Source organism: Mirounga leonina, unplaced genomic scaffold (assembly GCF_011800145.1).
Source record: "Mirounga leonina isolate KUSES-001 unplaced genomic scaffold, KU_Mleo_1.0 Mir_151, whole genome shotgun sequence".
Classification (NCBI taxonomy): domain Eukaryota; kingdom Metazoa; phylum Chordata; class Mammalia; order Carnivora; family Phocidae; genus Mirounga; species Mirounga leonina.
Window position 1 is genome coordinate 70,906,742 of NW_023270377.1, and position 27,951 is coordinate 70,934,692.

The following is a 27,951-nucleotide window of genomic DNA, read 5'->3' on the forward strand; positions in this document are numbered from 1 at the left end:
ATAAAAAGGATTTCCATATATTTTTTTAAGATTTTATTTATTTGACAGAGACACAGCGAGAGAGGGAACACAAGCAGGGGGAGTGGGAGAGGGAGAAGCAGGCTTCCTGCCGAGCAGGGAGCCCGATGCGGGGCTCGATCCCAGAACCCTGGGATCATGACCTGAGCCGAAGGCAGACGCCTAACGACTGAGCCACCCAGGCACCCCAGGATTTCCATATTATCTGCAGTTTTCGTCACTAAAATTTCTCACTCTCTACATGGATAGTTGAAAATGTAGCCCATTGCATCGGGGATATCACACTGCGTTGATTTTCACAAGGACTTCCCTCACCGATTCCTGGACTAGATCCAGTGCAGCCTCAGGTCTTGTGGAAATCTCAATTAGCAAGGTGAAATAAAAGAGAAAATAAAGGTCACCTGGATGGTGCAGTCAGTTAAGTGTCGGACTCTTGATTTCGGCTCAGGTCATGATCTCAGGGTCATGAGATTGAGCCCCGCATGGGGCTCTGCATTCAGAGCCGAGTCTGCTTAAGACTGTCTCTCCCTCTCCCTCTGCCCCTTCCCCCATGTGCATGCTCTCTCTCTCTCTCAAATAAATAGATCTTTAAAAAAATTAGAGAAAATTAGGAGGACATTGTTGCAAAAACAAAAAGAACCTCCTTTACTCAGCAGAGCGGAGCACATTATGACTATACTTTCAGGGATCATTTCTGTAGTTTGTTACTAAAATGGCAGTCATTACATCACCATTTCCAACATTCTACTACAACCAACTTGAATTTTCCCTCTTTCTTTAGACCATAGGCAAATCTTTAGCTGTAAACTTGAAGATAGAATACAGCCAGACTTTTAGCTTATTTGACAAGGAAAGCTTAGCATCAGATATTTGAATCATTAAGGAGAAAAGACCAGGCTAATGTGTCGTAAAACTAAAGATTAACCAGGAGTCAACACAGATTTGCCTTATGGTCTGCGTTTCACTCATTTCGGTAGGAAAAATATTAATTCACTCAGAACTGGATATCATGCACTGAGTATGGATTCCCTGAGTAGGTCTGTTTTCTCTCAGGAATACTTAGTCTGGCACAGGGAAAATGAAAAGTCTTAAAGAAATCTTTCCTGGGTAGTAATTTTCTCTGGAGACTTAAAAAAGAAAAGAGGCATTAATGCGAACTAAAAACTGTCTCTGCAACTTCACTGTGGATGTCAAAGGAAAATGCACAGACCGGCGCCCCGGAGAGCTCAGGTCCACCTTTAACTGCCTAAAAACAAAACTTTCAAATGATAATATGTTTCCTTTTGTCAACTGAAATCTTGGAAAGGACAAGTTTATATGTGTGTTTAATAAAAAAAAAAAGGAAGCACAGTAGAGTTAATATTGCACATATGGATCCTAATTTTGCTAAAGTCTGACAAACATGAGAAAAATAATCAATGTTATTAATCAGTGTGTAATTATGTTAGTATCCCATGTAAACTTACTACTCGGTATAACACGCCTATGGGCTACATCAGATGAAGGTCCAATTATGGAAACCGGGGGCATCTGGCATCTGTTTAGCGTTAGGAGATTCTCTGGCTTTCACTGAAGTCCGGCACCTGACTCCTCCATCCCACCACCTCTTTATCCTGGGGACCTTGTCAGCAACCTGGCCCCTTCTCTAGCTCCATTTAGTCACCCACCTTCATGGCCACAGCCCAAGGCCTGCATGCAGGGGCTCTGACCACACCCTTACAGCCTCTCCCCTACCTCACCAGCTCTCTGACCTTAGGGAGACCTCTTTAACCTAAGACCTCCTTGTTCTTCTCGTTGTGAGCACCTTCCGTAGTTAGCTCATCCAGATAAGATCGTTCAGGTACTCCTCTGAAAATCAGAGCCACGTTAGTGCCCTAGGCACTGAAAAAGTTATGGTGCCCTTGTCCTAGATGTAATTCAAAAGCAGAAGGAAGTCCAATTTCTGATTTGTTTCTCATAGTGACTGCTTTAGTGTTTGTTTGTTTTGAAGAGGTAGAAAGGGAGGGGAGTATTTTTTTTTTTAAAGATTTTATGTATGTATGTATGTATTTGAGAGAGAGAGAGAGAGTCCGTGCATGAGTGGGGGGGGGCAGGGGGCAGAGGGAGAGGGAGAGAGAATTTCAAGCAGACTCTGCAATGAGCATGGAGCCTGACATAGGGCTCAAGCTTACGACCCTGAGATCATGACCTGAGCTGAAACCAAGAGTTGGATGCTTAACTGAATGAGCCACCGAGGTGCCCCAAGAGGAGAATATTCTTAGAAAAAAAAATTTTTTTTTCATTTCTGGGTGTCCCTGCATTGTCACTACTTCAAGAATGATTTTAGTCTGCTCACTGGGTAATTAGAATCATTTCCCAAGTATTCTCATCCATTCTGCACACTGCCCCCCCACTACCCAGCCAGGCAACAGCCAAGGCTAGCTCCCTGTGCTCTCACTTGAGCATGCCTTAGAATCTCCTGAGATGCATACTCTTACTGCTTGCTGCCCACCTCAGCTCCCACTGGCCGTGCCGACCTCCCGGAGGTCTGTTCTGACCAGGACAGCTCACCCCGAAGCCCTTAGCTACAGGGTCGGCTCATCCCTCACCTCGGTGACTCCGTGGCTTGCAGGCAGCCCTCTCTGCTCATTTCTCCATCTCCTCTGAGGCCTGAGGGAAATTCTGGTACCATCCCAGCCTCTTAGAGTCAGGGGGGCTTGTCAAAGGAGAGGCTAACTTGGTCCCTCTGTCTGTCTCAACTTGTCCTACTAAAGTTGCTACCCGAATACAGCTGCCCAATGCTGGCTTGGAAGACACCTCCTCCCAGGGGTTCCAGAGGGAAGCGGGACATGAGTGACTGCTGCCCACACCCCCACTTCAGACCTATCTGGGCATTTAGGACTCATTCTCCGATCTGATACTCTTTCTCTCCTCCCTGCTCCTGCCAACCAAATGATCAAACTCTTTCCTTGAGGGAAACAGCTCCTGTGTCTCATAATTCCTTCTCCTATGGGCTCTGTGAAAGCCAGGCTCCCGCTCTAGATACCTAAGAGGGAGTTTTTAAAATACAGAAACACTTCTCTCTCTCAAAAGGGTATCAGCTCTTGGCTCTGAAAGCTTGAATTTCAAAACTATTGTTTCTGCTGGGTTCTTTTAAAAGGCATGTACTGAACATCTCAACTGAGCAATGATTTCGTTGTTATTCTGAACTGGATCTCACCTCCCACTGAAACAAGCTTCAGCGAGTTAAATGGTGTTGGGCTGTAAAGAAATAGGGGGAAAAAAAAATACTTCGGGTAATATTAGGACAAAATAAATGCACACATACACCCCCCACAGCCATGGGCTGTTACATTTTGTTTTGGCCTGGACAGCGTTTGAAACATTTAACTACTTGTCAGTATTTTCAGTTGGATGATTTCATCTAAAAAGCTGTATTTTGGGGCACCCGGGTGGCTCAGTCGGTTAAGCATCTGCCTTCGGCTCAGGTCATGATCCCAGGGTTCTGGGATTGAGTCCCGCATGGGGCTCCCTGCTCAGTGGGGAGCCTGCTTCTTCCTCTGCCTGCTGCTCCCTGCTGCTTATGCTCTGTCAAATAGATAAATACCTTAAAAATAAATAAATAAATAAAAAAGCTCTATTTCTGCCTTCTCTTGGAGTCATGGCAACACTGGGCTGTAGCAGTCACCAGGACCGGGCTGCCCCAGGGGATAACCCTGCCTGCCCCAGTTTGCTGAAGACCCCATCACCCCCCAGGGCTTGACGAGTTTCAGGGTTTGCTGAGCCCAGGGCCCCAGCTCTAGAGGGCATTTGTAACCTCTGCCCTCAGCAGCGCTTTTCAGTTAGCCTCAAACCTTCTTGTCGTACCTCTTACGTTATTCCAGACCTTTGTACCTTCCTCAAACTCCTTACTCTCTCCCAAACCCATTCCCCTGCACTCTCACCGGATGACATATTCTATTGAGAAAATTGAGGCCAAAATTACTGACTTTTCTATCTACTGTCCAACCTGCAAATTTTTCTACATTCGTCCTGGTCTTGCCTCCACCCTCAGGATGGACAGTCCTTCTCTTGGTCAAAGCAACCTCTCCAGTGATGCTATTTATTTATTTATTATTATTATTTTTTTTTAAGATTTTTTATTCATTTATTTGACACAGAGAGCCAGAGGGAGAGAGACAGAGAGCAAGCACAAGCAGGGGGAATGGCAGGCAGAGGGAGAGGCAGGCTCCCCGCTGAGCAAGGAGCCCGATGCGGGGCTCGATCCCAGGACCCTGGGATCGTGACCTGAGCTGAAGGCAGCCGCTTAACGACTGAGCCACCCAGGCGCCCCCAGTGACGCTATTTAAAAACCATAATGTTGGGGGGTCCTAGGTGGCTCAGTTGGTTGAGTGTCTGGCTCTTGACTTCCACTTAGGTCATGATCTCAGGGTCATGAGATTGAGCCCCGAGTCAGGCTCCGCACTCTGCATGGAGTTTGCTTGAGATGCTCTCTCTCTCCCTCTACCCCTCTCCCTGCTCGCATGCTCTTTCTCTCAAAATAAATAAATAAAATCTTTCAAAACCATAATGTTGGGGTGCCTGGCTGACTCATTTGGTAGAACATGCAACTCTTAATCTTGGGGTTGTGAGTTCAAGCCCCATGTTGGAAGTGGAGACTGCTTAAAATAAAAAAAAGTCCCCCCTGCAAAAAAAGCTGGAGGGGTGCTTGGGTGGCACAGTGGGTTAAGTGTCCAACTCTTGGTTTCTGCACAGGTCCTGATCTCAGGGTATTGGGATTGTGCCCAGCATTAGGCTCCACACTCAACATGGAGTCTGCTTGAGATTCTCTCTCCTTCTCCCTCTACCCCTCCTGCTCATGTTCTCTTTCGCTCAAATAAATAAATAAATCTTTAAAAAAAAAAAAAAACAGGCAAAAAAACCCCAAATAAAAACCATAATGTTTCTTATAATTATAGAAATGACATACCCTAGTAACTATTCAACCAAAGTTAAAAATAAAAGTAATCCCCTCCACAAACCCACGATACTATGCCCCCAAAGTAAATATTGTTAAATTAGTTTTAAATATATGGCAGGTATCCTTCCGATATGCACATACTCATACACACACACAGATACAACCACATATAAAGCTAAACATACATGTACACACATAATTCTATTGCGTTTTTCCAACCCTGTGATTGTGTATTGTCATACAATTTGTTTTTTTCTACTTAACAGTGATTGTGAATGGCTTTATGTGTTAGTGCATGTAACACAAACTCTAGGGCTGCATAATGTTCCATTGTTTGAGCATGCCATATTTATTAAAACCTTTTCAAAAATTACAGAAGCAGTGCATGCTTACTAAAAATGATCCAAATTATACAGACATGTAAAAAGTGCAAGATTCTTCCCGTCCCATACTCCTCCATACCCATTCTCCCAGAGGTAATTATTATTAGCAGTTTACTGGGAATCTTTACAGACTTTTTTTTTTTAAAGTCAGCTGTATTGAAGTGTAATTCATATGCAGTAAAGTTTACCCTCTGTAGTGTATAAATGCACGTGGTTGTAGAACCAATACCACAACTGAGTTATGGAACGTTTCCATCACAACAAATATTTCTCTTCTGTCCCTTTACAGTGACCTCCTTCCCCACCTCCAGCCCTGGCAACCACTGGTCTGTTTTCTCTTCCTACAGTTTTGTTTTTTCAAGAGGGCCATATAAATGGAATTACGCTGCATGCAGCCTTTTGAGTGTGGCTTCTTTCGCTTAGCATAATGCATCTGAGATTCACCCATGTTGATGTGTTCTCGAACCCTTATTTTGTCTAGTACGTAGAAATAGTTTTTGTTTCCAAAAATGGATCATGCTATACCTAGAACTTAGATATATACATATACATATATAAACATAAATGTATATATATATTTTTTGTTTGTTTTACTTAAATGTTATAACCCAACCTCACATAATTTATTAAACCTAGAACTAACTCTTCCTTTCTCATAGCTTCCCAGTACTCCATCATATATTTGCTACGTAATGTATTTCCCTGTTCTTCTCTCAACGGACAATCAGGTCACGTCCAGATTTTCACCATTTCAGGCAAGTATAAAAATATGTACCAGTAAAATGCATACTTACTCATAATTTCTTGTGTATGTATAGAGGTATTTCTGTAAGATAGATTTTTAGAAGTGGAACTGTTAAGTCAAAAGTCAGGTACATTTAAAATTTTAATAGATACTTCCAAATTGCTCTCTCAAACTATTGTATATATTTAAATTCCATCAGCCCTGTTTGGGAGTATCTTTTTCCCCATAACCTCATCAACAACAGATATTAACCCTTCTAATTTTTGTTGCTCATATTGGCAAAATGATGGTATTACTGCCTATCTCTCATCCCTAAGATGAGATAGATCATTAAATATACATTTATTAACTATTTGACTTTGTCTTCTATGAAATGCCAGTTTATCACTTTTGTCCATTTTTCTATTAGGTTGTCATTTTTATTTTATTTATTTATTAAAAAGATTTATTTATTTTTTTAGAGACAGAGCCAGTGGGGGAGGGACAGAGGGGGACAGAGAGAGGGAGAGAGAGAGAATCTCAAGCAGACTCCCTGCTGAGTGTGGAGCCCAACCCAAGGCTCCATCTCACAATCCTGAGATCATGACCTGAGTCAAAACCAAGAGTCCGATGCCTAACTGAAATGGGGTGCCTGGGTGGCTCAATCAGTTAAGTGTCTGACTCTTGATTTCAGCTCATGTCATGATTTCAGGATTGTGAGATCAAGCCCTGTGTAGGGCTCTGCACTGGGCATGGAGCCTATGTAAGATTCTCTGTCTCCCTCTCTCTCTGCCCTCCCTACCCCCTCCTCGCTCACTCGCTCTGTCTCTCTAAAAAAAAAAAAAAGAGAGAGAGAGAGAATTTGAAGGAATTCTTTATATATTAGGCAGACTAGAAATGTTTTTTCTAATCTACTTGTTTATGGGGTTTATAGAAGCTGTTTATTTTGTTATCAATTATGTAACACCTTTCTTTATGATGTCTGGATCATATTATATATAGGGAAATCTTTCCACCCCAGGATTTTAAAGCTATTCTCAACTCCAGAGCTTACTAATTCTTTCCTGATAGACATGTAAATTGTTTCAAATTCCCTATTATAAGCAACACTGTCTTGAACACCGTTGTACATATATCTTTGCCTTTGAAGAATCTTGTGATCTTGTATATTTTTTCCTCCTATGTGAGCATGTTTATAAATTTTTTGGTAAGATTTCTTTTTGTAAGATAAATTTCTAGAAGCTGGATCAAAGGTTAGGTTTATTTCAAATTATATTTATCTGTGCTCTTGGAATCCACATCCATCAGACTATTTTGGGACCTTGTTCCATCCCAGGTATTCTGTGTTTTACATAAATCTTTAGCGTCCCTCAATCTATGGGCTCCTTCCTTTCAACCTACAAGTATGCTCTGGACTCACACTTTCCTAGAAACAAAGCAAAATAAAATAACTTCTTTTGAGTTTGTGGAGTTTTTTTTTTTCTAGTGGCCATCATATCTCTTTTCTTCTTTTTCTAAAATATTTTATTTTATTTGACAGAAAGACACAGGGAAAGAGGGAACACAAGCAAGGGGAGTGGGAGAGGGAGAAGCAGGCTTCCCGCCGAGCAGGGAGCCCGATGTGGGACCCTGGGATCATGACCTGAGCCGAAGGACCAGGATCCCAGGACCCTGGGATCATGACCTGAGCCGAAGGCAGACGCTTAACGACTGAGCCACCCAGGCGCCCTATATCTCTTTTCTTCCAAGCCAACTTGTTGACAGGGTGGTCCACCTTTCCTCATCGTCCGTTCATACTGCCCACTGCCATCTGTTTTCCACCCCTTGTACTCCACTGACACTGCCGTAGAAAAGAGACCCAGGGACCTCCAGGTGGTTTTCCCAATTTCACTCCCTCCTCCCTGTTACTCGCCAATTTCTGTCTCCATGACACCAGCTCTTTCCTGCTACTCACCCTCTTGGTAAGACTTCTTTCTCCATCTCCTTTGAGTTCCTTCTACCAAGGCTCACTCTCTTAACTTTGGTGTTCCCACTGTTCTGTTCTTGATCCAATGCTCTTCTTTCCATACACAGGTCTACCCCATGGATTGTATGTATGTACTCTCATTAACTTAATGCCAACCACACACGTAGGCTGAATAATGTCCCCTGACTATATCCAGGTCCTGATCTTTGGAGACTGTGAATGTTACCTTATTTGACAAAAGGGGTTTTGTAGATGTGAGTAAGTTAAGGCTCTTAAGATGGGGAGACTGTAATCACAAGTGTCCTTATAAAAGGGACACAGAGGGAGACTTGACTATAGAAGAAGCAAGCAAGATTCTACAATGCTGGCTTTGAGGATGAAAGAAGGGCCACAAGCTAAGGAATGTAATTGGCTTCTATAAGCAGGAAAAGGTAGGGAAAATTCTCTCCTAGAGCCTCCAGAAGGAACTAGCCTTGCTGACACCTTTCGAGTGGTGGAACTAGCCCAGTGAGATGGATTTTAGACCTTCCACATTTAGAACGGTAAGAGAATAAATCCATATTGTTTTAAGACACTAAGTTTTTGGTAATTTGTTACAGCAACCTCAGGAAAAGAACACAACGCCCCAATCTATATCTCTACTACCTGAACTCTCTTCTGATCATAGAGACGTAGCTGCATCTGCCTGCTATCCTCAAATTTAACCAGACCTAACCAGAACTTATCATCGCCTCCCTCCTCCACCTAGCTTTCCCTGTTTCATTTAATGGAACCACTGCTCCCGGAGTCACACAAGACAGAACCAAAGGGTCTTCCTGGCCTCCTTCAGTCATCAAGCCCTGTAGGGTTTTTTCAAATATGCCCCCTCTTCTCCATCCCTATAAATTGGATTGATCCCCTCCTCAAACCCATTCTCCATGCCAAAGCCAAGACAAGCCTTCTAAAAGGCAAACCTGCCCAAGCTCCATCCTTTAACAACTGCCCAGAGTCAAGCCCCAGCTCCCGGGCAGACCGTACAAGACCCTCCCCTTTCTAGCCACATCTGTTAAGACCTTGAACTCCAGTGACACTGAGCCGTTTGCCATTTCCCCATTGGTACTGGGTACTCTGGTGTCTTCATGAAGCTTTATGACCTGCCCCTCTGCTGTCCCAGCCTTCTCTCTCTGGTCAGCATTTACTTGTCTTTATAACTGAGCTCATTTTCCCCAAATGAGGCAGGGCTGAGTGTCCTTCCCTTGTTCTCCTGTAGCATTTTGTGTGTGCCTGCCACAGCACAGCAGTTTCCACATGAAAGGGACGTTCTTTGTATGCATCTTGAAGCCAGGACCAATGTCTTATCCATCTTTTAAATAAAGCTCAGTAGTTTGTACGAGGCCTAGTAAATGTCTGTTGAACTGAGTTGAACTGACTACAGGCAGGGGAAAAAAAGTATCTCATTTGCTCATAATATTTCAAAAATTTAGAAAGTTTTATTTTATAAACTTAATCTCTTCTGACAGTTCTGGGCTACAGCCACGTAGAGCAAAAAGCAAAAACACAAAACAAACACTGTCTGAAAATTCCGAGTGAGGCATTTAAAAAAGGAACAATGAAAATGTAAGTGCACTCTGTGATCAGCCCATCTTTTCAGTGTTCTTTCAAGAAACATATTTGAAATTTTATTGTTCCTTGATGTTCAAAACTGGTCAGAACACTTAAGAAAATGTCTAGGTATTTTGGATTTGACCTTTGACAAGCCTAGAAGTTGACTTTTCTAGTCACCTGTGAAATGTAAATGCAAAGCACATATAATTTAACCCACAGGCATGTATTAGGGTTGGGCACACATTCTGTGTAAATAAAGGAAGCAGCTATTACAGCTCTTTCTTTATAAACAAAGAGAATGTCCTAAAGTGATAGAATGGAGAGATCTACATGATCTACTGCTAGGGGACGAAAGCAAAGCACGGAATAGTGTGTACAGCACAGCCCATTTTCTGTAAGGAAGGGAGGAATAACATATTCTACCATAAATAATCACTGGAAAGATAAATCAGAAACTAATAAATGTAGTTATCTGCAGATGTGAGGTAGCTAAGTGGATGGGGATGGGGCGGGAATGACATTTCGCAGGATCTACCTTTTCATAGTGTTCAGATTTTTTTAAAAAGATCTTATTTATTTGAGAGAGAGCACGAGTGTGGGGAGAGGGGCAGAGAGAAGCAGGCTTCTCACTGGGCAGGGAGCTGATGTGGGGCTCAATCCCAGGACCCCAAGACCATGACCTGAGCCAAAGGCAGACACCCAATCAACTGAGCTACCTGGGCACCCCAGTGTGCAGATTTTTCAATCATATAAATGTAAAATCTGTTTAAAATAATTGTAAAAAAAATACAGTAATATTAGACATAGGCCAGTAACATTCCCAGGATGATATGTTACCATTTGAGAAGCAATAGTGTATTCTTAGTTTCTAGCCTAGAGTCTTCTTTTATTTTTAACACTTGATTTAGACATAATTTCAAATTTTTAAAAAAATTATAAAATAAAAATAGCACAAAGAAGATCTGTGTGTCCTTTACCAGATTAACCTATCATTAGCATTTAATCCCATATGAGTGCACTCTATTATCTACTTCTAATTTTGTGTCCGAACCATCTGAAGTTCATGATCCTCTACCTCTAAATATTTCAGCATGTATTTCTATAGAGTATAACCACCGTACAGTTATCAGCTTCATGAATTGGCAGTGATATGATGTGAACCAGAGAGTCTTCTTGTGGAAACATATGTCTCCTAAACATAAGACCCATCTTAACTTTATATTGTACAAAATGGACTTTGGGCAATCTACTGTTATAGGTGAGGAGCTCATCAAATACTTCAAATAGTGTCCCAGTCAGTCTCAGATCTGCCTTTCCTTCTCTTGTTTGTGTGAATCAAGCCATTCATTTCCCTGCAGCTTCCCCAGTGTCCCAATATAAAAATTCTGCATTCTCCCATTATAGCTCAGTAATGGGCTTGGAATAGGATTCCTCAATTTTACATTGTTTAAAAGGAATTTTAGAAGTATAAATATCACCTGTTTAAAATCCAATTGTTTGCTTCCATCTGCAACAGTGGTAAATGTGGTCAGGTTCTGGACTTGCCTTTTTTGTCTCTGACTTTGTTGCTGAGCTTGCCCCTGTTGGAAAAAGGAGAAATTTGGATGAGCAGGTAAGCCCAAGAGGTCCACAGACGGAAGGGAGGCTGGCCTTGCCCCCTAGGACTAAGTTGAAGACCTAGAGTCCCATACAGCTATTTAAGTCTACATAGGAATAATATTTTGCAACCCAAGATCTAGGTTTTATTTGTTTGTTTTTTTAATTTCAGAAGCATTCCATAAACATCTTAATGTTAGATGTCATGTTTCAGGTAAATGATATTGAAGAATTATTCTGTCATTAATACAATCCTTGTGAAGACATGGAAAGTGGTAAGGAGGTGACCTTCCTGGGTGGGACACATGTCAGCCTAGGCTGGGGTTTGTGACTTGGTTTTGGAGAGGCTTCTTCCCTCCTACTCCTCTATTGCTTCACCACCTCTGTGCTCCCCGGTTGCTATCCACAGAACCCCACCTTCCTGGGCCACTGGGGCAGAGGGACATGTTATGCTATAATGTAATCAATCTTTTGTAGATGGAAACATGGATTTTTTCTTAAAAAAATTTTTTTTTGGCCTATTACTATGTTTACAACAACTTGAAAATCCTTCTGTTAGTATATAGCTTTGTTCACTTGTTTGATAGTTTCTGTAGAATAAATTTCTGAAAGTGCGGTTGCTGGATCAAAAAGTGTGCTTCTATTTTTGACTTTTTTTTTTTTTTTTTAAGATTTTACTTATTTATTTGACAGAGAGAGACACAGCGAGAGAGGGAACACAAGCAGGGGGAGTGGGAGAGGGAGAAGCAGGCTTCCCGCGGAGCAGGGAGCCCGATGCGGGGCTCGATCCCAGGACCCTGGGCTCATGACCTGAGCCGAAGGCAGACGCCCAACGACTGAGCCACCCAGGCGCCCCTATTTTTGACTTTTGATACCTCCTGCCAAATTGTTCCCCAGAAATTGTGCCACAATTTACAGTCCTACTAACAGTGTATGAAAATGTGGTGTCTTACTCTTAGGATCCACCTGGTCTCTGGAAGCTTGCAGTTAAAAGTCTCTGCTGAGACATCATCAGACTGTCTGGGTTCACACCCTACTTCTGCAACATACTAGCTTTGCTCTTTCATAAATGATACAATCTTGCTAAATATTTGCTTTTCCCTTCAAGGGGGAATGATAATAATACCCTTCTCACAGGGCTGTCCTGGAAATAAGTGAGATACTGGCCCTGGTTACTTCTAGCTCCAGTCCAAGCCCCAAGAACAGCCTTTCAGCTGCCTTGTCTGGTCTGAGGCCGGGGGCAGAGCCAGGCACCAATACGGAGCCTGAGGATGGGCCGCGGGAGGGAGCTAGAATACTAAAACAGGGCCACCCTTTATTACCTTATGTGTGTGATGACACATGACTGCAGTTTCAAAACCAGGTTTTCTGTTATTTATTTGTTTTTTGGTAATAGTTGTTTTTTTTTTTTTTTTTAAGATTTATTTATTTATTTTAGAGAGCGAGAGCGCAAGTGGGAGGCAGAGGGAGAGAGAATCTTAAGCAGACTCCATGCTGAGTGAGGAGCCCCACATGGGGCTTGATCTCATGACCTGGAGATCATGACCTGAGCTGAAACCAAGAGGCAGGTGCTTAACTGGCGCCGCCACCCAGGCGCCCCAATAACAGTTTTTTTGAGGTAATGTATATATCCTATAATTCACCTACTTAAGTGTATAATTCAGTGGTGTTTAGTATTTCCAGAGGTGTACAGCATTAAGTGCAATCAATTTTAGAATATCTTCATTACTCCAAAAAGAAACCCCATAACCTTTAGCTGCCACCACCAAACTTCTGCATCCCCCCCTTCCCCCAGCCCGAGGCAACCCCTAATCTACTTTCTGTGTCTATAGATTTGCCTGTTCTGGACATTTCATATAAATGGAATTCTACAATATGTGGTCCTCTGTGACTGGCTTCTTTCACTTAGCACAACGTTTTCGGGATTCATCCACGCTACAGCAGGTACCTATACTTCATTTGACAAATACTATCCCGGGGTATGGATATACTACAGCTTGTGTACTCAGCCATCTGTTGATGGACATTTGGGTTCTTTTCAGTTTTTTGCAATTACAAATAATGCTGCTCTGAACATTTGTATGCAACTTTTTGTGTGGACGTGTTTATTTCTTGGGTATATACCTAGAAGTGGAATTACTTGGACATTTGTTGTTTTTTAATATGAATAATGTTGTAATGCATATTTTGGAAAAAGACTAGGGAAAAATGTCCACGTCAAAGGAAAAGAATATAGATCCAGGGGTGTTTGGGGCTTAACCTCTCTGAACAACGCATTTGGCATCTGTAAAATGGGTTGTTGTAAAAATTAGAGGTTGGGGGGCGCCTGGGTGGCTCAGTCGGTTAAGCGACTGCCTTCGGCTCAGGTCATGATCCTGGAGTCCCGGGATTGAGTCCCGCATCAGGTTCCCTGCTCAGCAGGGAGTCTGCTTCTCCCGCTGACCCTCCCCACTCTCATGCTCTCTCTATCTCATTCTCTCTCTCAAATAAATAAATAAAATCTTTAAAAAATAAAAATAAAAAAAATAAAAATTAGAGGTTGGATGTAACAGAAGGTCCTTGGGACACAGTAAATCCTCAAAACATGATAGCTACTATTCCACATCCGCCAAACCTGGAGGTAAAAATCCTCATGGGCCTAGCCTCTTCATCAGTCCATCCTGTCAATAGTATCAGATTTCCTTGGTTTTTCATTTTTATGACCTCGTATTTTATTTTGTCAGTCCCAGCATAAGCCTTTGGTAACTGCCAGACTGATACTGCCTGCAGAAGGAAGCCGGGCTCTGCCCAGAGTAAGCTGTTCCTTTTCATCCTCGCATCGAGCTCCAGCTGACTTCTCCTGCTTGCTGACTCCTGTCTGCACCCCCACTGCAGGCCCTGTTCTCACATCCCTCGCATCTGGGAGGCACAGCAAAGACCACCATCTGCCAGTGTCTTCTGTGACCCCGGCACCATCTCTTCTCTTCCGCTTCTTCCCCATTGTCATTTATCCCCTCTAAGCCCCTGGCATGTTTTGTGATTTCACACCAGTCTAGGCTTTCTTTTTCCACTTTGTTGAGCATCCTGTTATGGGGTGGAAAATTTCCTACCAAAGTCTCCTGCTCCGCGCTTCTAAAGATAGTGGCATCTTGTCCTCAACGTCTACCCTCTTTCCTCTGTAAAGTACCACGAACTCCTTGTCTCCCTGGTGGATTCACTTCCCCTTCCCCTTAAGTGTCTGCCATTGAAACCAGCAGTTTGCTCAGTTTTTAAAAGCTGGACCACATGTCTGCCCGAGCTGGGAGGGCTTTCTTGCTTCCAGATCTAGCTCACTTAGAACCACTTGACCCATCATGCCCACTGTCGGGCCACTCATTTCTTCGGCAGCCATGGCCAAGTGCGTGGATCAGTCTTTCCTTGCACTTGATCCATCTGGTTGAACCCTTCCATTATTTCCAGGCTCTCTTTGGGTACCATATTCTGGCCATTTTCATCTTGCAACAATCCTCTCTCTTCTCATAGACCTTTGATTTTTGAAGGGAGTGTTTTTGTTCTTGTATGACCTGCTTCTGCTCTTAATACCCCCATTCTGCTTCATCTGTTCTTTGATTTCACTGTTTCGGCCCTGGTGTCTTCACCTTGGTTTTATCTGTCTGTGTTCTTCCTTAAATGCTTCTGTGGCAAGATCTATTTTATTCTTGGAGGCCTTTGGCTATATTCCTTTAGAAAGCCCTCTCTGTGTTAGTGAAAAAAAAGTTCCATCATTCTGAAATCTTTAAAGGAGAGCATGACTTTGGTTCCTCACCCCTTTACCTAATTCTCTGCATTTTAAGAAATTAATTTCAATCTCTGCCATCGCATGAATAGAAATAATAAAATCTTTCACTCTGCATTTTATGATCTCTGACATTTTTCTTACGATACTCTCAATCCTACTATATTCAAATGGCTAGCATTGGCAGCAAATATCCTTCTCTCCAATGTAATGACATTTAAATTTGAGTAATTGATGGACCTTTAAAAAAAAGAAAAAAGTCTTCTGGACCCATACCAGTGACCTAATAATTTTATTTATAATAAATTGTTATTTTATTTTATTTTATTTTATTTTATTTTATTTTATTTTATTTTATTTGCCAGAAAGACACAGCCAGCGAGGGAACACAAGCAGCGGGAGTAGGAGAGGGAGAAGCAGGCTTCCCACAGAGCAGGGAGCCCGATGCAGGGCTCGATCCCAGGAACCTGGGATCATGACCTGAGCCGAAGGCGGATGCTTAACGACTGAGCCACCCAGGCGCCCATAATTGTTGTTTTAATACAGATATGGTTCTGGCTAATTTGGACAGTGTATTGATTTTAGCAAGCCTATGGTGACTCAATTCTCTTGCACTTTTTCTCCAAACTACCCTGAAACTTTTGTTCATGAGGAACATTTATGTGCCATCTTCCTCTTTTCTTTTCTCACAGGTCTTTGATAATTATAGCAGTGGTATGACTGACACCAGTGGGGTTGAAAACTACCAGAGCAAACATGGGCCCGAAGCCTGTGGTATGCCTGCTCATGAGGTGGGCCTACAGGTCGTTCAAAACATGCTTTTGTTTTTCTTTCTTCTTTCTTTTTCTTTCTTCTTCCTTCCTTCCTTCCCCCTTCTTTCTCTTTTTCTTTCTTTCTTTCTTTCTTTCTTTCTTTCTTTCTTTCTTTTTCTTTCTTTCTTTCTTTCTTTCTTCTTTCTTTCTTTCTCTCCCTTTCTTTCTTTCTCCTTTTCTTCTTTCCCTCTGAACTTTTTATTGGCTTCCTGCTCCCCAAAGCGTACCCTGCTTCTGCTGCCTCAAGGCCTCAGAACTATGGTGTCATTGGTCTCAGACACCACGCTGCCATCCTCAATCCTGCAGGTGGTGGTCTTCTGGATGGTTTGCAAGGAGTTGCTGCTATCCAGAGCGTCACCAAGGCAGAAGTGTTCCCTGTTTGCCAGCAGGCAATGGTAGGGGCGATCTCAGCCTGACCTTGAGCAAGGCCTGGTGCTCCTGGATCTGGCACTGCACCTCTTTCCGGGTCTGGGACAGCTCCGACTCCACATGCAGCAGGACCCGTTGAGTTGCTCCATCTGCTTCGTGTAGCAGGCCTCCACCTCCCTCAGGCTGTTCTCCAAGTTGGCCTTCAGGTTTCTCATCAAGTCCCGGTTGATCTCCAAGGATTGGGCCGCATGTCTCAGCTCTGTGAGAGTTAACTCAGCTGCTCCTATCTCAGCGGTCTGCAAGGTGACCACTCTGGTGCTCTCCTCAATCTGCTGGGACCAGTACTTGTCCAGCTTTTCTTGGTTCTTCTGAGCCAGCTCGTCATACTGGGCCAGGATGTCTGCCATGATCTTGAGGTCTTGAGGTTTTGGGGCATCCAACTCCATGGTCAACCCAGAGGTGGCACTTTGGTTTTGTAGACCCTTTACTTCCTCCTTGTGGTTCTTCATGAAAAGTGGCTCCTCCTTGAGAGCCTCGATCTCTGTCTCCACCTGCAGCCAAGTGACATTGCTATCATCAATGACCTTGCAGAGCTGATGGATGTCATTCACAGACTGGCACATGGCCAGTTCTGTCTCATACTTGACTCTGAAGTCATCGTTGTCGGCAGCAAGCTGGGTATTGGCCACAGAATTTGCGAAGATCTGAGCCCTTAGCTCTTGATTGTCTTGAAGTAATGCCCCAGTCTCTGACCTTCTCTAAGTGTTCTTGGATTTTGATCTCCTGTCTCTGGTTATCAGCCTCCAGGCTCCTCACTCTCTCCAAATAGGAGGCCAGAGAGTCATTCAGGTCTTGCATGGTCTCATTCTCACCCTGGATGCCCCCTATACCTGCCAGACTCCCAACTATCCTGGTGGCCAGGCCCCCAGAAGCTGGTGGAGCGGGATATGGAGAGATCTGGGAGCTTGAGCCTTTGGCGCCTGCCTAGATGCTGACCAGCCAGACCCAGTGGCTGGGCGACTGCATGGAGCCCAGGGACCGATAGTTGGAGGAGAAGGGGGAGTGGGTGGTGAAGCTCATGCTGTTCGGGGAGTAAGATGAGAGGCCAGGACTCAGGCTCAGGCCACTGCTTTCACAATTATTTAGTTTGATTTGGAAAGCCCTTGTAGAAAACATTCACATCTCTGTTACTGTGTCTCACAGGCTAATAATAAATACTTCATACAGAGGTCACCTTTTGTTTGTCCACTGCCCTAGCACCTTTCCCAAGTTGCATGTGGCATTTCCCCTAGCCTCATGCCTTTGCTGTGCCCTGGGGAGGTGTCCTGTGCACATTTTCCTTTTTTGGCTTTCTTTTTTCTTTTGGGGGTTCATATCTGTAAATTATTTATTTTCTCCCAACCAGTTCACTTCCATGATCTTTCAAATTTCCATATTGTGTCTTTTAAACAAAAACCTGAAAATCTGAACTCAAATGGCTCTTCCCCTGTTGAGGGATTTGATTGGTCCTAAATCAGTCCTTTCACACAGATTTCTCTCTTCAAATGCAGCTCTATTTTTTAAGTCAAAATTACATCCAGATCCTCTCTGTTTGGAGACTTCTAGGCTTCAGCTCCAGCCTGTGTTCTCATGGGGTCACGGAGACAGCTCTAGATTTGGGATTAAGAGATTCCCAGAGAAATTCCTCCACTTAAACTACAAAAACTTGGAATCTCTTAACTTCCCTGAGGCTCATGTTTGTCATCTGCAAAGTGGGATAATGATAGCTACCATGTCATGATTCTTGTGATTTCATGAAATACCGTATGCAAAAGCAGGTTCAAAATTCTATCTGTATTCTATATTTTTAGTTGAAGCTCTGCTCACCCTAATTTCATGTGTTTTTCTTTCTGTCCTTCAACATCTCCTTTGGAAGTTCTCCACTTTTTCCTTTGGCTCATTTTTCTTGGCTCAACTTCTCAGTCACTTCAGTCTTCCTGATTAATTAATTAATCAATTGATTACTCATCCATTCTTTCGTATTTGGATGAAAATGTTGACATCCTGACAGTTGATGTCAGATTTGCTGGGAGCAGGGAGATTATTTGGGGGTAAGGTGACTCCCAGAGGACATGTTTTCCAGGAGTCAAGACAACACGAAAAACACTAATTGCCGATGTGGAACTGAACAGAAATCAGGAGGAAGGGAAGAGTAGGAAAGTGAGGAAAGGGGGGGCAGGTGGGAGAGGGGAAGCCATCAGCAAGATGGTGGGAGGAATAGGAGCCTGCCAGGGCTACACTGAGCAGTGAACAAAATCGTGGGTTGGAGGGAGTGGGAGGTAGTAGAAGGTCATACACATAAAATCTGGGGTATCTAATAATCTATTGCAGCTTGTCTGGTTGCTGTGATATAGACTCTGCTAAATCTTTGGTAAGCTAATCACCCGCCGGAGTAGGCTTTCGGGGAAATCGTGGAAAAGGGCTGAGTGCCAAGATGAGATCAAGATGGTGGGATTCAGGGACAGCAAATCCATTGGAAGTCAGAGGTGACCACAATAACCCCCTGGAGATTCACAGTGTGGAAGGACTTTGAACACCCACTAGGGAAGGATGGGGGTTTGAGCTCGTCTGATCTCTGTGAAGGGGATGGCGACTCCAGTGACATGCAGACATTCACTCGAAAACATAATATGTACCCAAAGCCAGCTATATTCTCCTCAGACTTCGGTTCCATCTAAAGAAAGCCTATCACCCCATTATTCCTCTGAGTAATCTCAGAACTAGCTATTTTTAAGTGTTTTCTATATTCTTTTACTCATGAGAACTAATTTTGCCTCGTGGTTTCTTCCCATACCTCTTGTTTACTCATTTACTCCCACCGACTTTATGTTTACCTGTTTCTTTTCTTCAACCTGAAAACCATCTTCATTTTCGACCTCCCTTTCTCAAGTTCCTCCTCTCTCCGACTTCCCAGATTTCTGTGGACGCTACCTGCTCAGCTGTGTGTGCATATTTGTGTGTGTGCGTGTGTGTGAATACTTGCCTCCTGCTCTTGTGGTTCGCATAGCAATGTCAGCCTTGCTTTTGTTGTGAAAGATTCTTGGATTGTTTATTTAATACTCCCTTTTGCTTCACGATATTTGCAAAATCTAGTTTACAGAGAGAGAGAGAAGGTGTGTGTACACATGAGTGTTTATCTATTGGCAATAACATACTGAAGTATTTCTAGATGAAATTATGCTTGGGATTTGCTCTAAAGGAATCCAGAAGGAGAGAGGCAAAGGGAGAAGTTGAGGGCTGGATGCTATAGGCTCAACAAGATTGACCATATTGTTGAAGCTCTGTGATGAGTACCTGAGAGTTCAGTATAATATTCACTCAACTTTTGCATATATTTGGCAATCTCCATAATAAAAACCTTAACTAAAGACTGTTTTTTTTTTAAAGAGATTTTTTTTTTTTTTTTAAGATTTTATTTATTTATTTGTGTGAGAGAGAATGAGAGAGAGCACATGAGAGGGGGAGGGTCAGAGGGAGAAGCAGACTCCCTGACGAGCAGGGAGCCCGATGTGGGACTCGATCCAGGGACTCCAGGATCATGACCTGAGCCGAAGGCAGTCGCTCAACCAACTGAGCCACCCAGGCGCCCAACTGAAGACTGTTTATTAAAGATCTGCATGTGGGTTAGTGAGCTCCATAGCCAACACATTTTTTGTTTCACTGTACATGACCTCCTCCCCAGCATGCCCCCCATTCTCAGCAACCCATTTCTAAGCTCTCTTTTCATGTGGATTTGCTAGCAGGCTTATTTCCCTTCGGTTTAGGATCTTGTGGAAGGCAGGGGTAACTTCTTACTCATCTCTGTGTCCCCGGGCCTAACAAAGAGTGTGCTGAACTGAACTGAACTGAGCTGAAGAAAAGTGTCCGCCCGCGAATCCCCAGCCTTGCACCTTCTGACACAGCCCCTCATCACTGTCACGGTTTTTGCTGGGCCTGTGAATGTATGACAGGGGCTTCCAACTGAGTGGAACCACAGCACATCCATGCAGGGCTTACTCCTCGGCAGATGATGGAACAGCCCTTTTGGCTTTCTACATAAGCAGCCATATCACCACCAAGCGCTTTTACTGGCCGGTCGTTTTTCTCTTACACATTCCCTGGGATAATTCCAATTCCTTTCGGATCTGAAGTTCACATGAAACTTCTTACTTTGAGTGACTGCAATTGTGAGCCTAAATTCATGCTGGGCTCCTTGCTACAGGGCCCCACTTTGAGCAGCCTCTCTTCCCTTGCAATACATCTTCCAACCTAGAGAAGAGAATGGCGTCCTTCTCTTCTTCCATCCTTTGGGTTGTTGGCCCTCCTATTACCCCCACAAGAGGTAAATCTAGCAGTGCCACCATCCTAGCTTCCCAATTCCCTTATCACCCTCCCCCATTTACTCTCTGCTGCCATCTGGCCCCAATCTTCAGCTTTCCTCTTAATTCCTATTCTAGGCTCATTTTATACCATCTCTTATAGTTTTCCTGCTACTATAGTTCTGGCAGCTTCTAGAACAGTCATCCTGGTACTACCAGTGCTCTCACTACTCTTGAAATGGCTTAGTACAAATCTCAGTGTCTCTTTTGCCTTCTTCCTAGTGTGCCACTGGGAAGGTTAAACTGGGGGTGGGTGGGTCAGGTGTTATTATGCCCATTTGACAAGAATCAGAAGGCTGAGTGTCTTGTTTAAGGTTTAAGAACTAGTAAAAGTCAGGGGCACCTGAGTGGCTCAGTCAGTTAAGCGTCTGCCTTTGGTTTTAGGTCATGATCCCAGGGTCCTGGGATCCAGCTCTGTGTCGGGCTCCCTGCTCAGCAGGCAGTCTGCTTCTCCTTCTCCCTCTGCCACTATCCCCACTCTTGCTCTCTCTCTTGTTCTCTCTCTCAGGTAAATAAATAAAATCTTTAAAAAAAGAACTAGTAAAGGTCAGGAGTAGAAACTTAGTCTCCTAATCTCAGTCCAGTGTCCCAGCTAGTATCCACCATCCTCTTTGTATTTTGCTATTGTTCCCTGGGGAGTCGTGGCTGACCTTGAACTTCTGTGCATTGACAAGAACAAGTGTGCCTTGCAACACTTACCTTTCTGGAATATTTCTGACAATGGTCCAGAGGACTGGAACTGAGCTAAGCCAAAGTGGTGTGGTTAGGACTCACTGTCTTATTGATTCATGCTGGCACTGACTGAAGTCTCAATATTGTCTCCAACAATTTTCTTATTTCTGAAAAAGAGCCAAACAGTGCAGGGGAGGAGGCAAGATGCATCAGCATGACCACTGGACTTTAGCCAAGCACTTTTGGAGTTCCAGGAACCAGAGACAGGCATGGCACCAGGTCACACTCCAAGGGTTATCAACCTGTAACTTGATGGCCTAGAGGACTGACCACTTTTTTTGGGTCAAGACAAGTGCTGATTGTTGGATAACATTATTAATGAGAGGTGCAGATGGTGGAGCTATAAGTGACAGCTAAGCTTTGTAGAAAAATGATGTGGTTGTCCCCTACTATCACCTGAAGATCCCCTTGGCTATTCACATGTGAGTATACGGGGAGAGAGAGAGAGAGAGAGAGAGAGAGTGTGTGTGTGTGTATGGTGGAGGGTAGGAGAGCTAGAGCAGGTTCAGCTTGGCAACACTTTCCCTCCTATCCCCACCTCCAATTAAAATCAACATCTAGGGACGCCTGGGTGGCTCAGTCGTTGAGCGTCTGCCTTCAGCTCAGGTCATGATCCCAGGGTCCTGGGATCGAGCCCTGCATCGGGCTCCCTGCTCTGCGGGAAGCCTGCTTCTCCCTCTGTCAGCCACTCCCCCTGCTTCTGCTCTCTCTCTCTGACAAATAAATAAAAATTTTTATTAAAAAAATAAAATCAACATCTATACCCTAACCACAATGCCCTACAGCATCATGACCTCCCTAGGTTCTTGAGCACGAACTTTGTGGGAGGCCCTGAGCCAATCTCCTGCTGCAACTATAATTCTACCTTTCATCCTCGATTGCTTTAAAGAAGAGAATATGTATGTAACAAATACAAGTTTTTCATTTTCCCTCACCAAACTTTCAAAACAAACTTATGTATTTATGTGGGGAGCCAGAAATGACCTTTCACCTCAAGTGAAAGCTGGAGCATCTGAGGACAAACATACCAAGAAGAATCACTCCTCACGTTTGCATAGAGTATTGACCCTTGCACAGCTCAGAGTATTCCTCTCCCACCTCTGTCCTTCTGAAAGAACTCACCGTGGGTGGAACAGCTCAGGGTCAGCATCAAGGAGAGGGCTTATCCTGGGAGGTGGAGTGGAATACTCAAGTATTCTGGATTCTTCCACACCATCCACTTCTTCCACAGGATTACCTATGTAAATATCAGTGGGATCCTGACCTGGACCAAAATAAGGCCCAAGAAGGCACTGGATTTATAAATTTGGATGCTTTATTATCTAAAGTCAAAAGAGAAGATACAAAAGCTGTTTTATTTACCAAGCAAGTGCACTGGGCCTATGGAAAATTTGGGTCCTTTTTGCTAAGCTGTCCGATGTTTGTGGCAGTTGGCCAGATGGCTGTGTTTTACATTCCAGCTTAACATTTTCGAGGCTGCTGAATAATGTAGATCCTTTTCAGCGGAGTGACCTTCTCCAGGGCAGGTCTGGGTTTTTGATGTGCCATGTGCATTACTGCTGGAAATTTATGGCTGAGCTAAAGGTGAGAAAGAAAGAAAAAATAAGCGTATTGGAACTTTTTGGTCATGCAGTATTACAGCAGCAGAAAGCAACACAGCTGGTCGGGAGAACTTCACAGTTCCGGTTACTTCTTTCATATGTCTTTTTCCCATACCATCTCCAACTCTGGACTCACATGTGTATGCATTCATCCAGGTTTCTCTCATTAGCTTGCTTCCGATTTTGAAAACCATAAACTATATTATACACAAGATAATATGCAGAATATACATATGCATTTATATGTACGATTTGAAGGGACATTTTTAAAGATAGAAATGCTTAATTATATCTCATCAGTCTTCCAAGATTAACAAGTATTCTGGTGCATATATGCATATGGTGCATATATTCTAAGGAGGCTGTAGGGGACACCAGAGAAGATCCCACAGGGGAGGAACACCTCCATTGTCAAAAGATCAGAAATAAAGAACCTCTGAAAGATGTTGGGGAGAGTTAGGGTCAGTTAGTATGTTGAAGCGTGTGAAATGGTTGTTTTTGTAGGTAAACAATGGTCCAGTATTGGCAATTTCATATGGTTCAGTCTCAACAGCCCGGTAAAAAGAAAGCTGAGGAGTGATTCGTAGCTTCAGGTAACAAGAGATCTTATTAGTCATCCCATGGAAGATATCTGTGAGGAAAACAGCTCAAGTGGCTTTCAATGAACACAGACTGAGATTTTGACAATAAGAGGAATTTCATAAGGAATCGAGAGATCTTATGGAATTTACACTAAGGACAGCTTCAGATGGAAAAGATGCTCAATGCTGTAAGCAATTCAGATGTAGTATTCCTAGGAGAAGAATTTGGACCCAGTGACCTTTTGGGTCCATTCCAGTTCTTGGTTTCTAAGCCGATCGATACAAATACCTAAGGACACCTATCTTAGCCAGCAAGGAAGGGATGCCTCAGCTCACGAGGAATTTAACTTATCACTGTAGAACTTAGATGCCCTTGCCCTGACACTCAAGTTAAATAAAGGGGGAGATAAACTGCTCATGACCCCAAGCATCACATTGTTCATGATTTGTTTGGGCTCTTCTAAGCCAGGGAAAACATATGTGCCTTATATCTCTTCTCAAATGCCCCTGAGCTCTGGGCACACAGCGTTCCCTTTCATGTGAAACTTGACTCCAGAAAGCCTTTCTTCTTGGTCTTAAACAATTAAACACACTAGAAGAGTATACACTGAAGTTTTAACAGTGGTTATCTCTGAGGGATTATGGCAATTCCCCATCTTCTTCTTTACTTTGCCTGTCAGTATTTTTCTAAAAATTTTTCTTTTACAATGAGCAGGCAGAAGTCATATCACAATGAAACCCAAGGATGGTCTCTGCTGGTGTTCTAGGAGGAAGGGAGAAACACAATTGAGGTATTGGTCATAAATGTTGCTTTAGAATCTAAAAAAAGAGCCAGTGACTTTTTTTTTTTGTCAAATCAATTATCATTGGGCCACAGGACATTTTAGAGTGTGGTAAGGGCAGAGTGTTATGTTTTTCTTTTAACATTAGAACCAAAAGGAAACTTAAGAGGCCACTAACTTCAGTAGTTTTCTTTCAGACTGGTGTCTTTACTGTCAACTAGAACAGATGGATTCTTTCAGGTTGGCTCTAAACCACATACAAGAGATTACAGGTGGGAGGGATGCCTGCCAGTTTACTTCAAGTCAAGCACAAGGTGAAGGGAGTGAGAAAGGAAACAAGTAATTTGGACATAACAGAATGTGGGCAAGTAGCCGAGGTGAGACGGGGCAAGATGACAAGTCGTCACTGAGGAGACAAAGCCACAGAGTGGCTGTGAGAGTGACCACGGTGGGGGTGGGAGGGGAGGGGCGGAGGCACTGACTCATGACCTGACCATCACTAGGCTTATCTCCGCACTTCAGAGGCTATGATTTTTTTTTTTTTTGATCTCTTAAAAAATTGTGGTAAAATCCACAGGACAAAATTTACCATTTCAACCATTTTTAAGTGTACAGTTTGGTGGCATTAAATGCATTTACACTGTTTTGCCACCATCTCTACCATTCATCTCCAGAACTTCTTCATCACGTCAAACTGAAGCTCTGTACCCTTTAAACAATAACTCCTCACTCCCCTCGCCCACCTTCCAGCCTCTGGCAACCACATTCTACCTTCTATCTCTATGAATGCTGACTACTCCAGGTATTGCATATAAACTCCAGTGGGATTTGTCCTTATGTGTCTGGCTTCTTTCGTTTAGCATCATGTCTTCAAGGCTTACCCATGTTGTAGTATGTGTGAGAATTCCCTTCCTTTTTAAGGCTGAATAATATCCCCCTGACTGTGTATATACTGCATTTTGTTATCCATTCATATGGATGATATGATGATGGACATTTGGGTTGCTTCCACCTTTTGACTATTGTGAATAATGCTGCTATAAACACTGGTGTATAAACATCTGTTCAAATCCCTGCTTTCAGTTCTTTTGGGTATACACCCAAAAGTAGAATTGCTGGATCATAGAATTCTATGTTTAATTTTTTGAGGAACTGCTATATATTTTTTTAATTTTATTTATTTATTTGACAGAGAGAGACACAGCGAGAGAGGGAACACAGGGATCCCAGGACCCTAGGACCCTTTGGACCTGAGCCAAAGGCAGACGCTTAACGACTGAACCACCCAGGCTCCCCGCTATGTTGTTTTTTATAGTGGCTGTACCATTTTACATTCCCACCAGTAATGCACAAGGGTTAGGGGCTACATTTTTACACATTTAACAGAGGCATTTAACAGAGGTCCTAAAAGTTCTGCTCAACTGCTTTTCAGGAGGGGACTGTTGGAGATCAGAAGGAATGGGAGGCTGTCTGTGGGGCCTGTTGGCCATCTGTGAACTGAACTGGGAAAGTTTAAGGGGGAAAAAAAATCAACACGAGTGAGAAGGAAGTAGAAATAATTCTGGCAAAGATAACAGCCTTAGGGAAACAGCCCATAATTATTAAATTACAAATGTACAGGTTTTAGGGAGCCCATAGCAGGGCTGTCCAGCAACTCTTGAATATACAAAAGAATCAAGTCCTCGTTCTCATATGCTCCAATCCCTCAATGGGGAACACCTGAATGTAGAACTTGGGGGTTGTGGGTGGAGAGTCTATAAAGAGTCTTCCATCAGAATTAAAACTGTCAGTAGGGGCTCCTGAGTGGCTCAGTCGTTAAGCATCTGCCTTCGGCTCAGGTCATGATCTCAGGGTCCTGGGATTGAGCCCCGCATCAGATTCCCTGCTTGGCGGGAAGCCTGCTTCTCCCTCTCCCACTCCCCCTGCTTGTGTTCCCTCTCTCACTGTGTTTCTCTCTGTTAAATAAATAAATAAAATCTTTAAAAAAAAGAAACTATCAGTAAAATGGTCAACCTCGAAATGCCCTAATTCTTTGCTGTAGACTTTGTATCAATGGTGACAGGAAGATTGTATTTTCAAGCTGGAACCAGAAATAAGTAGGAATAGCTTTCCAGAGTACAACCTCCAACCAGGCTTCAGGCCGGCATCTGAGCTTTGGTGAAGCTTTGGATTTTTCATCATTAGTCTTTATAAAATGACCGGGTTTGTAAAAAAGAAAGGTGTTTCTTGTCTGATTCATTAGGATAAGAGAATCTCAGGTAACCCCATAAGAGAAAGAATTCAAGGCCAGTGTGTGTATAAGGATTTCTGTCTTGCTGTGACTCCATCACATAAGGGGCCACATATTGAACTTGAAAAGCAGATCAACAGAAACTCCCACGTGGAGAATCTACCTTCATCTTGGGTAGCTGTGACCGCAGAACCTATAGTTTTCGTTTCAGAGAAAAAAGCAAAAGAAGTATAATAAAACTCGTTATGATTGGAGCTGGGAAAGAAATTCTAGATGCAAGGAAATCAGTGGCAGGTTTTGGTTTAGAGCCCGAAGTGAGGTAGTATTCGCAGACTGGGAGCTCTTCCATTCATCTTTCCAGGGTGTTAACTTCCAACTTGAATATTGGCACTTAGGTTTCCACACCCCGTTAAGCAAAATGCTTAAAACAAAACATTCAGCTTGAGTCCATGAAATTCAAGGATACTCCTACAGTGATGTTCTTCAACAGAACAAGAGAAACCTTTTTAGATGTGCAGATGCCTTTGAGAGTTTTCTCTCCCTCAGGATCCCATTTCCCATACATCTCACTAACTCTGCAGTGGTGACACATTTGGCAACTTGAAAAGTGCCCCAACTTTAACTAGGCTTCAACGGTCCACCCCCCTCCACACCATAACCCAACCTTGTTACTAATGCTTCAACTGGATACTTTCATGTTCAGAGTGGCTTCACAATTATTGCCAAATTTAACTTCCATAACTGTCTAAAGAATTATATTTGGCAGTATTATCCTCTCTCACTCCCTGCCTTTAAAAAAAAAAAAAAAAGATTAAATGAACGACCGTAAATCTCAGAGGAGCTACGTGACTTCTAAAAGGTCAAACAGCCTTGAAGGAGTTGGTGGAACTTGGTCTGAGACCGGTTCTCCCAGATTTTCAGCCGAGGGAAATTTGGGGTTACATAAGCCTTTTTCTTCAGGAATACCAGGTTTTATGGCCTGTCACCAGGCAACATGACTTCTCTCATTAAGCAGGGCTGGGAAAGGCAGGAAGGGCTGACTGGAGAGGTAAGGAGGGAAGGAGAAAGGTAGTGGGAGAGAGTTCTTTGTGCAGGGAGGAGTTGGGGGAAATAGTGGGAAGGGAAAATTTCAGGCTGCTTCCCACTTAGACTCATACAATTACAAGCTTTGGGAGGTTGTTTTTCAATCTCCCAAATCTCAAACTCTAGGTTGATTTTAAAGTAGGGTATCCAGGGGTGCCTGTGTGGCTCAGTCAGTTAAGCGGCTGCCTTAGGCTCAGGTCATGATCCCAGGGTTCTAGGATCAAGCCCCGCATCGGGCTCCCTGCTCAGCGGGGAGCCTGCTTCTCCCTCTGCCTGCCGCTCCCCCTGCTTGTGCTCTCTCTCTCTGACAAATAAATAAAATCTTTTACAAAAAAATAAAGTAAGGTATCCAGAGAGGAGTAACATATGGATAGAAATGTCTTGCCATGTTTAAGTGGTT

General features: G+C 43.3%; 1 protein-coding gene and 2 pseudogenes across 2 annotated transcripts in view; 1 reads left to right on the plus strand and 2 right to left on the minus strand.

Moving 5' to 3' along the window:
• The first annotated feature begins 687 nt into the window (after nt 1-687).
• Nucleotides 688-761, plus strand: LOC118012795 (annotated as a pseudogene).
• A 15,141-nt stretch (nt 762-15,902) lies between these two features.
• On the minus strand, nt 15,903-17,225 carry LOC118011822 (annotated as a pseudogene).
• Nucleotides 17,226-22,514: 5,289 nt separating this feature from the next.
• Nucleotides 22,515-27,951, minus strand: part of DAPL1 (death associated protein like 1) — an 87,407-nt gene continuing 81,970 nt past the window's right edge. For both annotated transcript variants that reach the window (XM_035007973.1, XM_035007972.1), the window contains exon 4: nt 22,515-22,852. In XM_035007973.1, the coding sequence (XP_034863864.1) occupies nt 22,736-22,852 (117 nt within the window). In that variant the 3' untranslated portion in view covers nt 22,515-22,735. The remainder of the gene's footprint in view (nt 22,853-27,951) is intronic.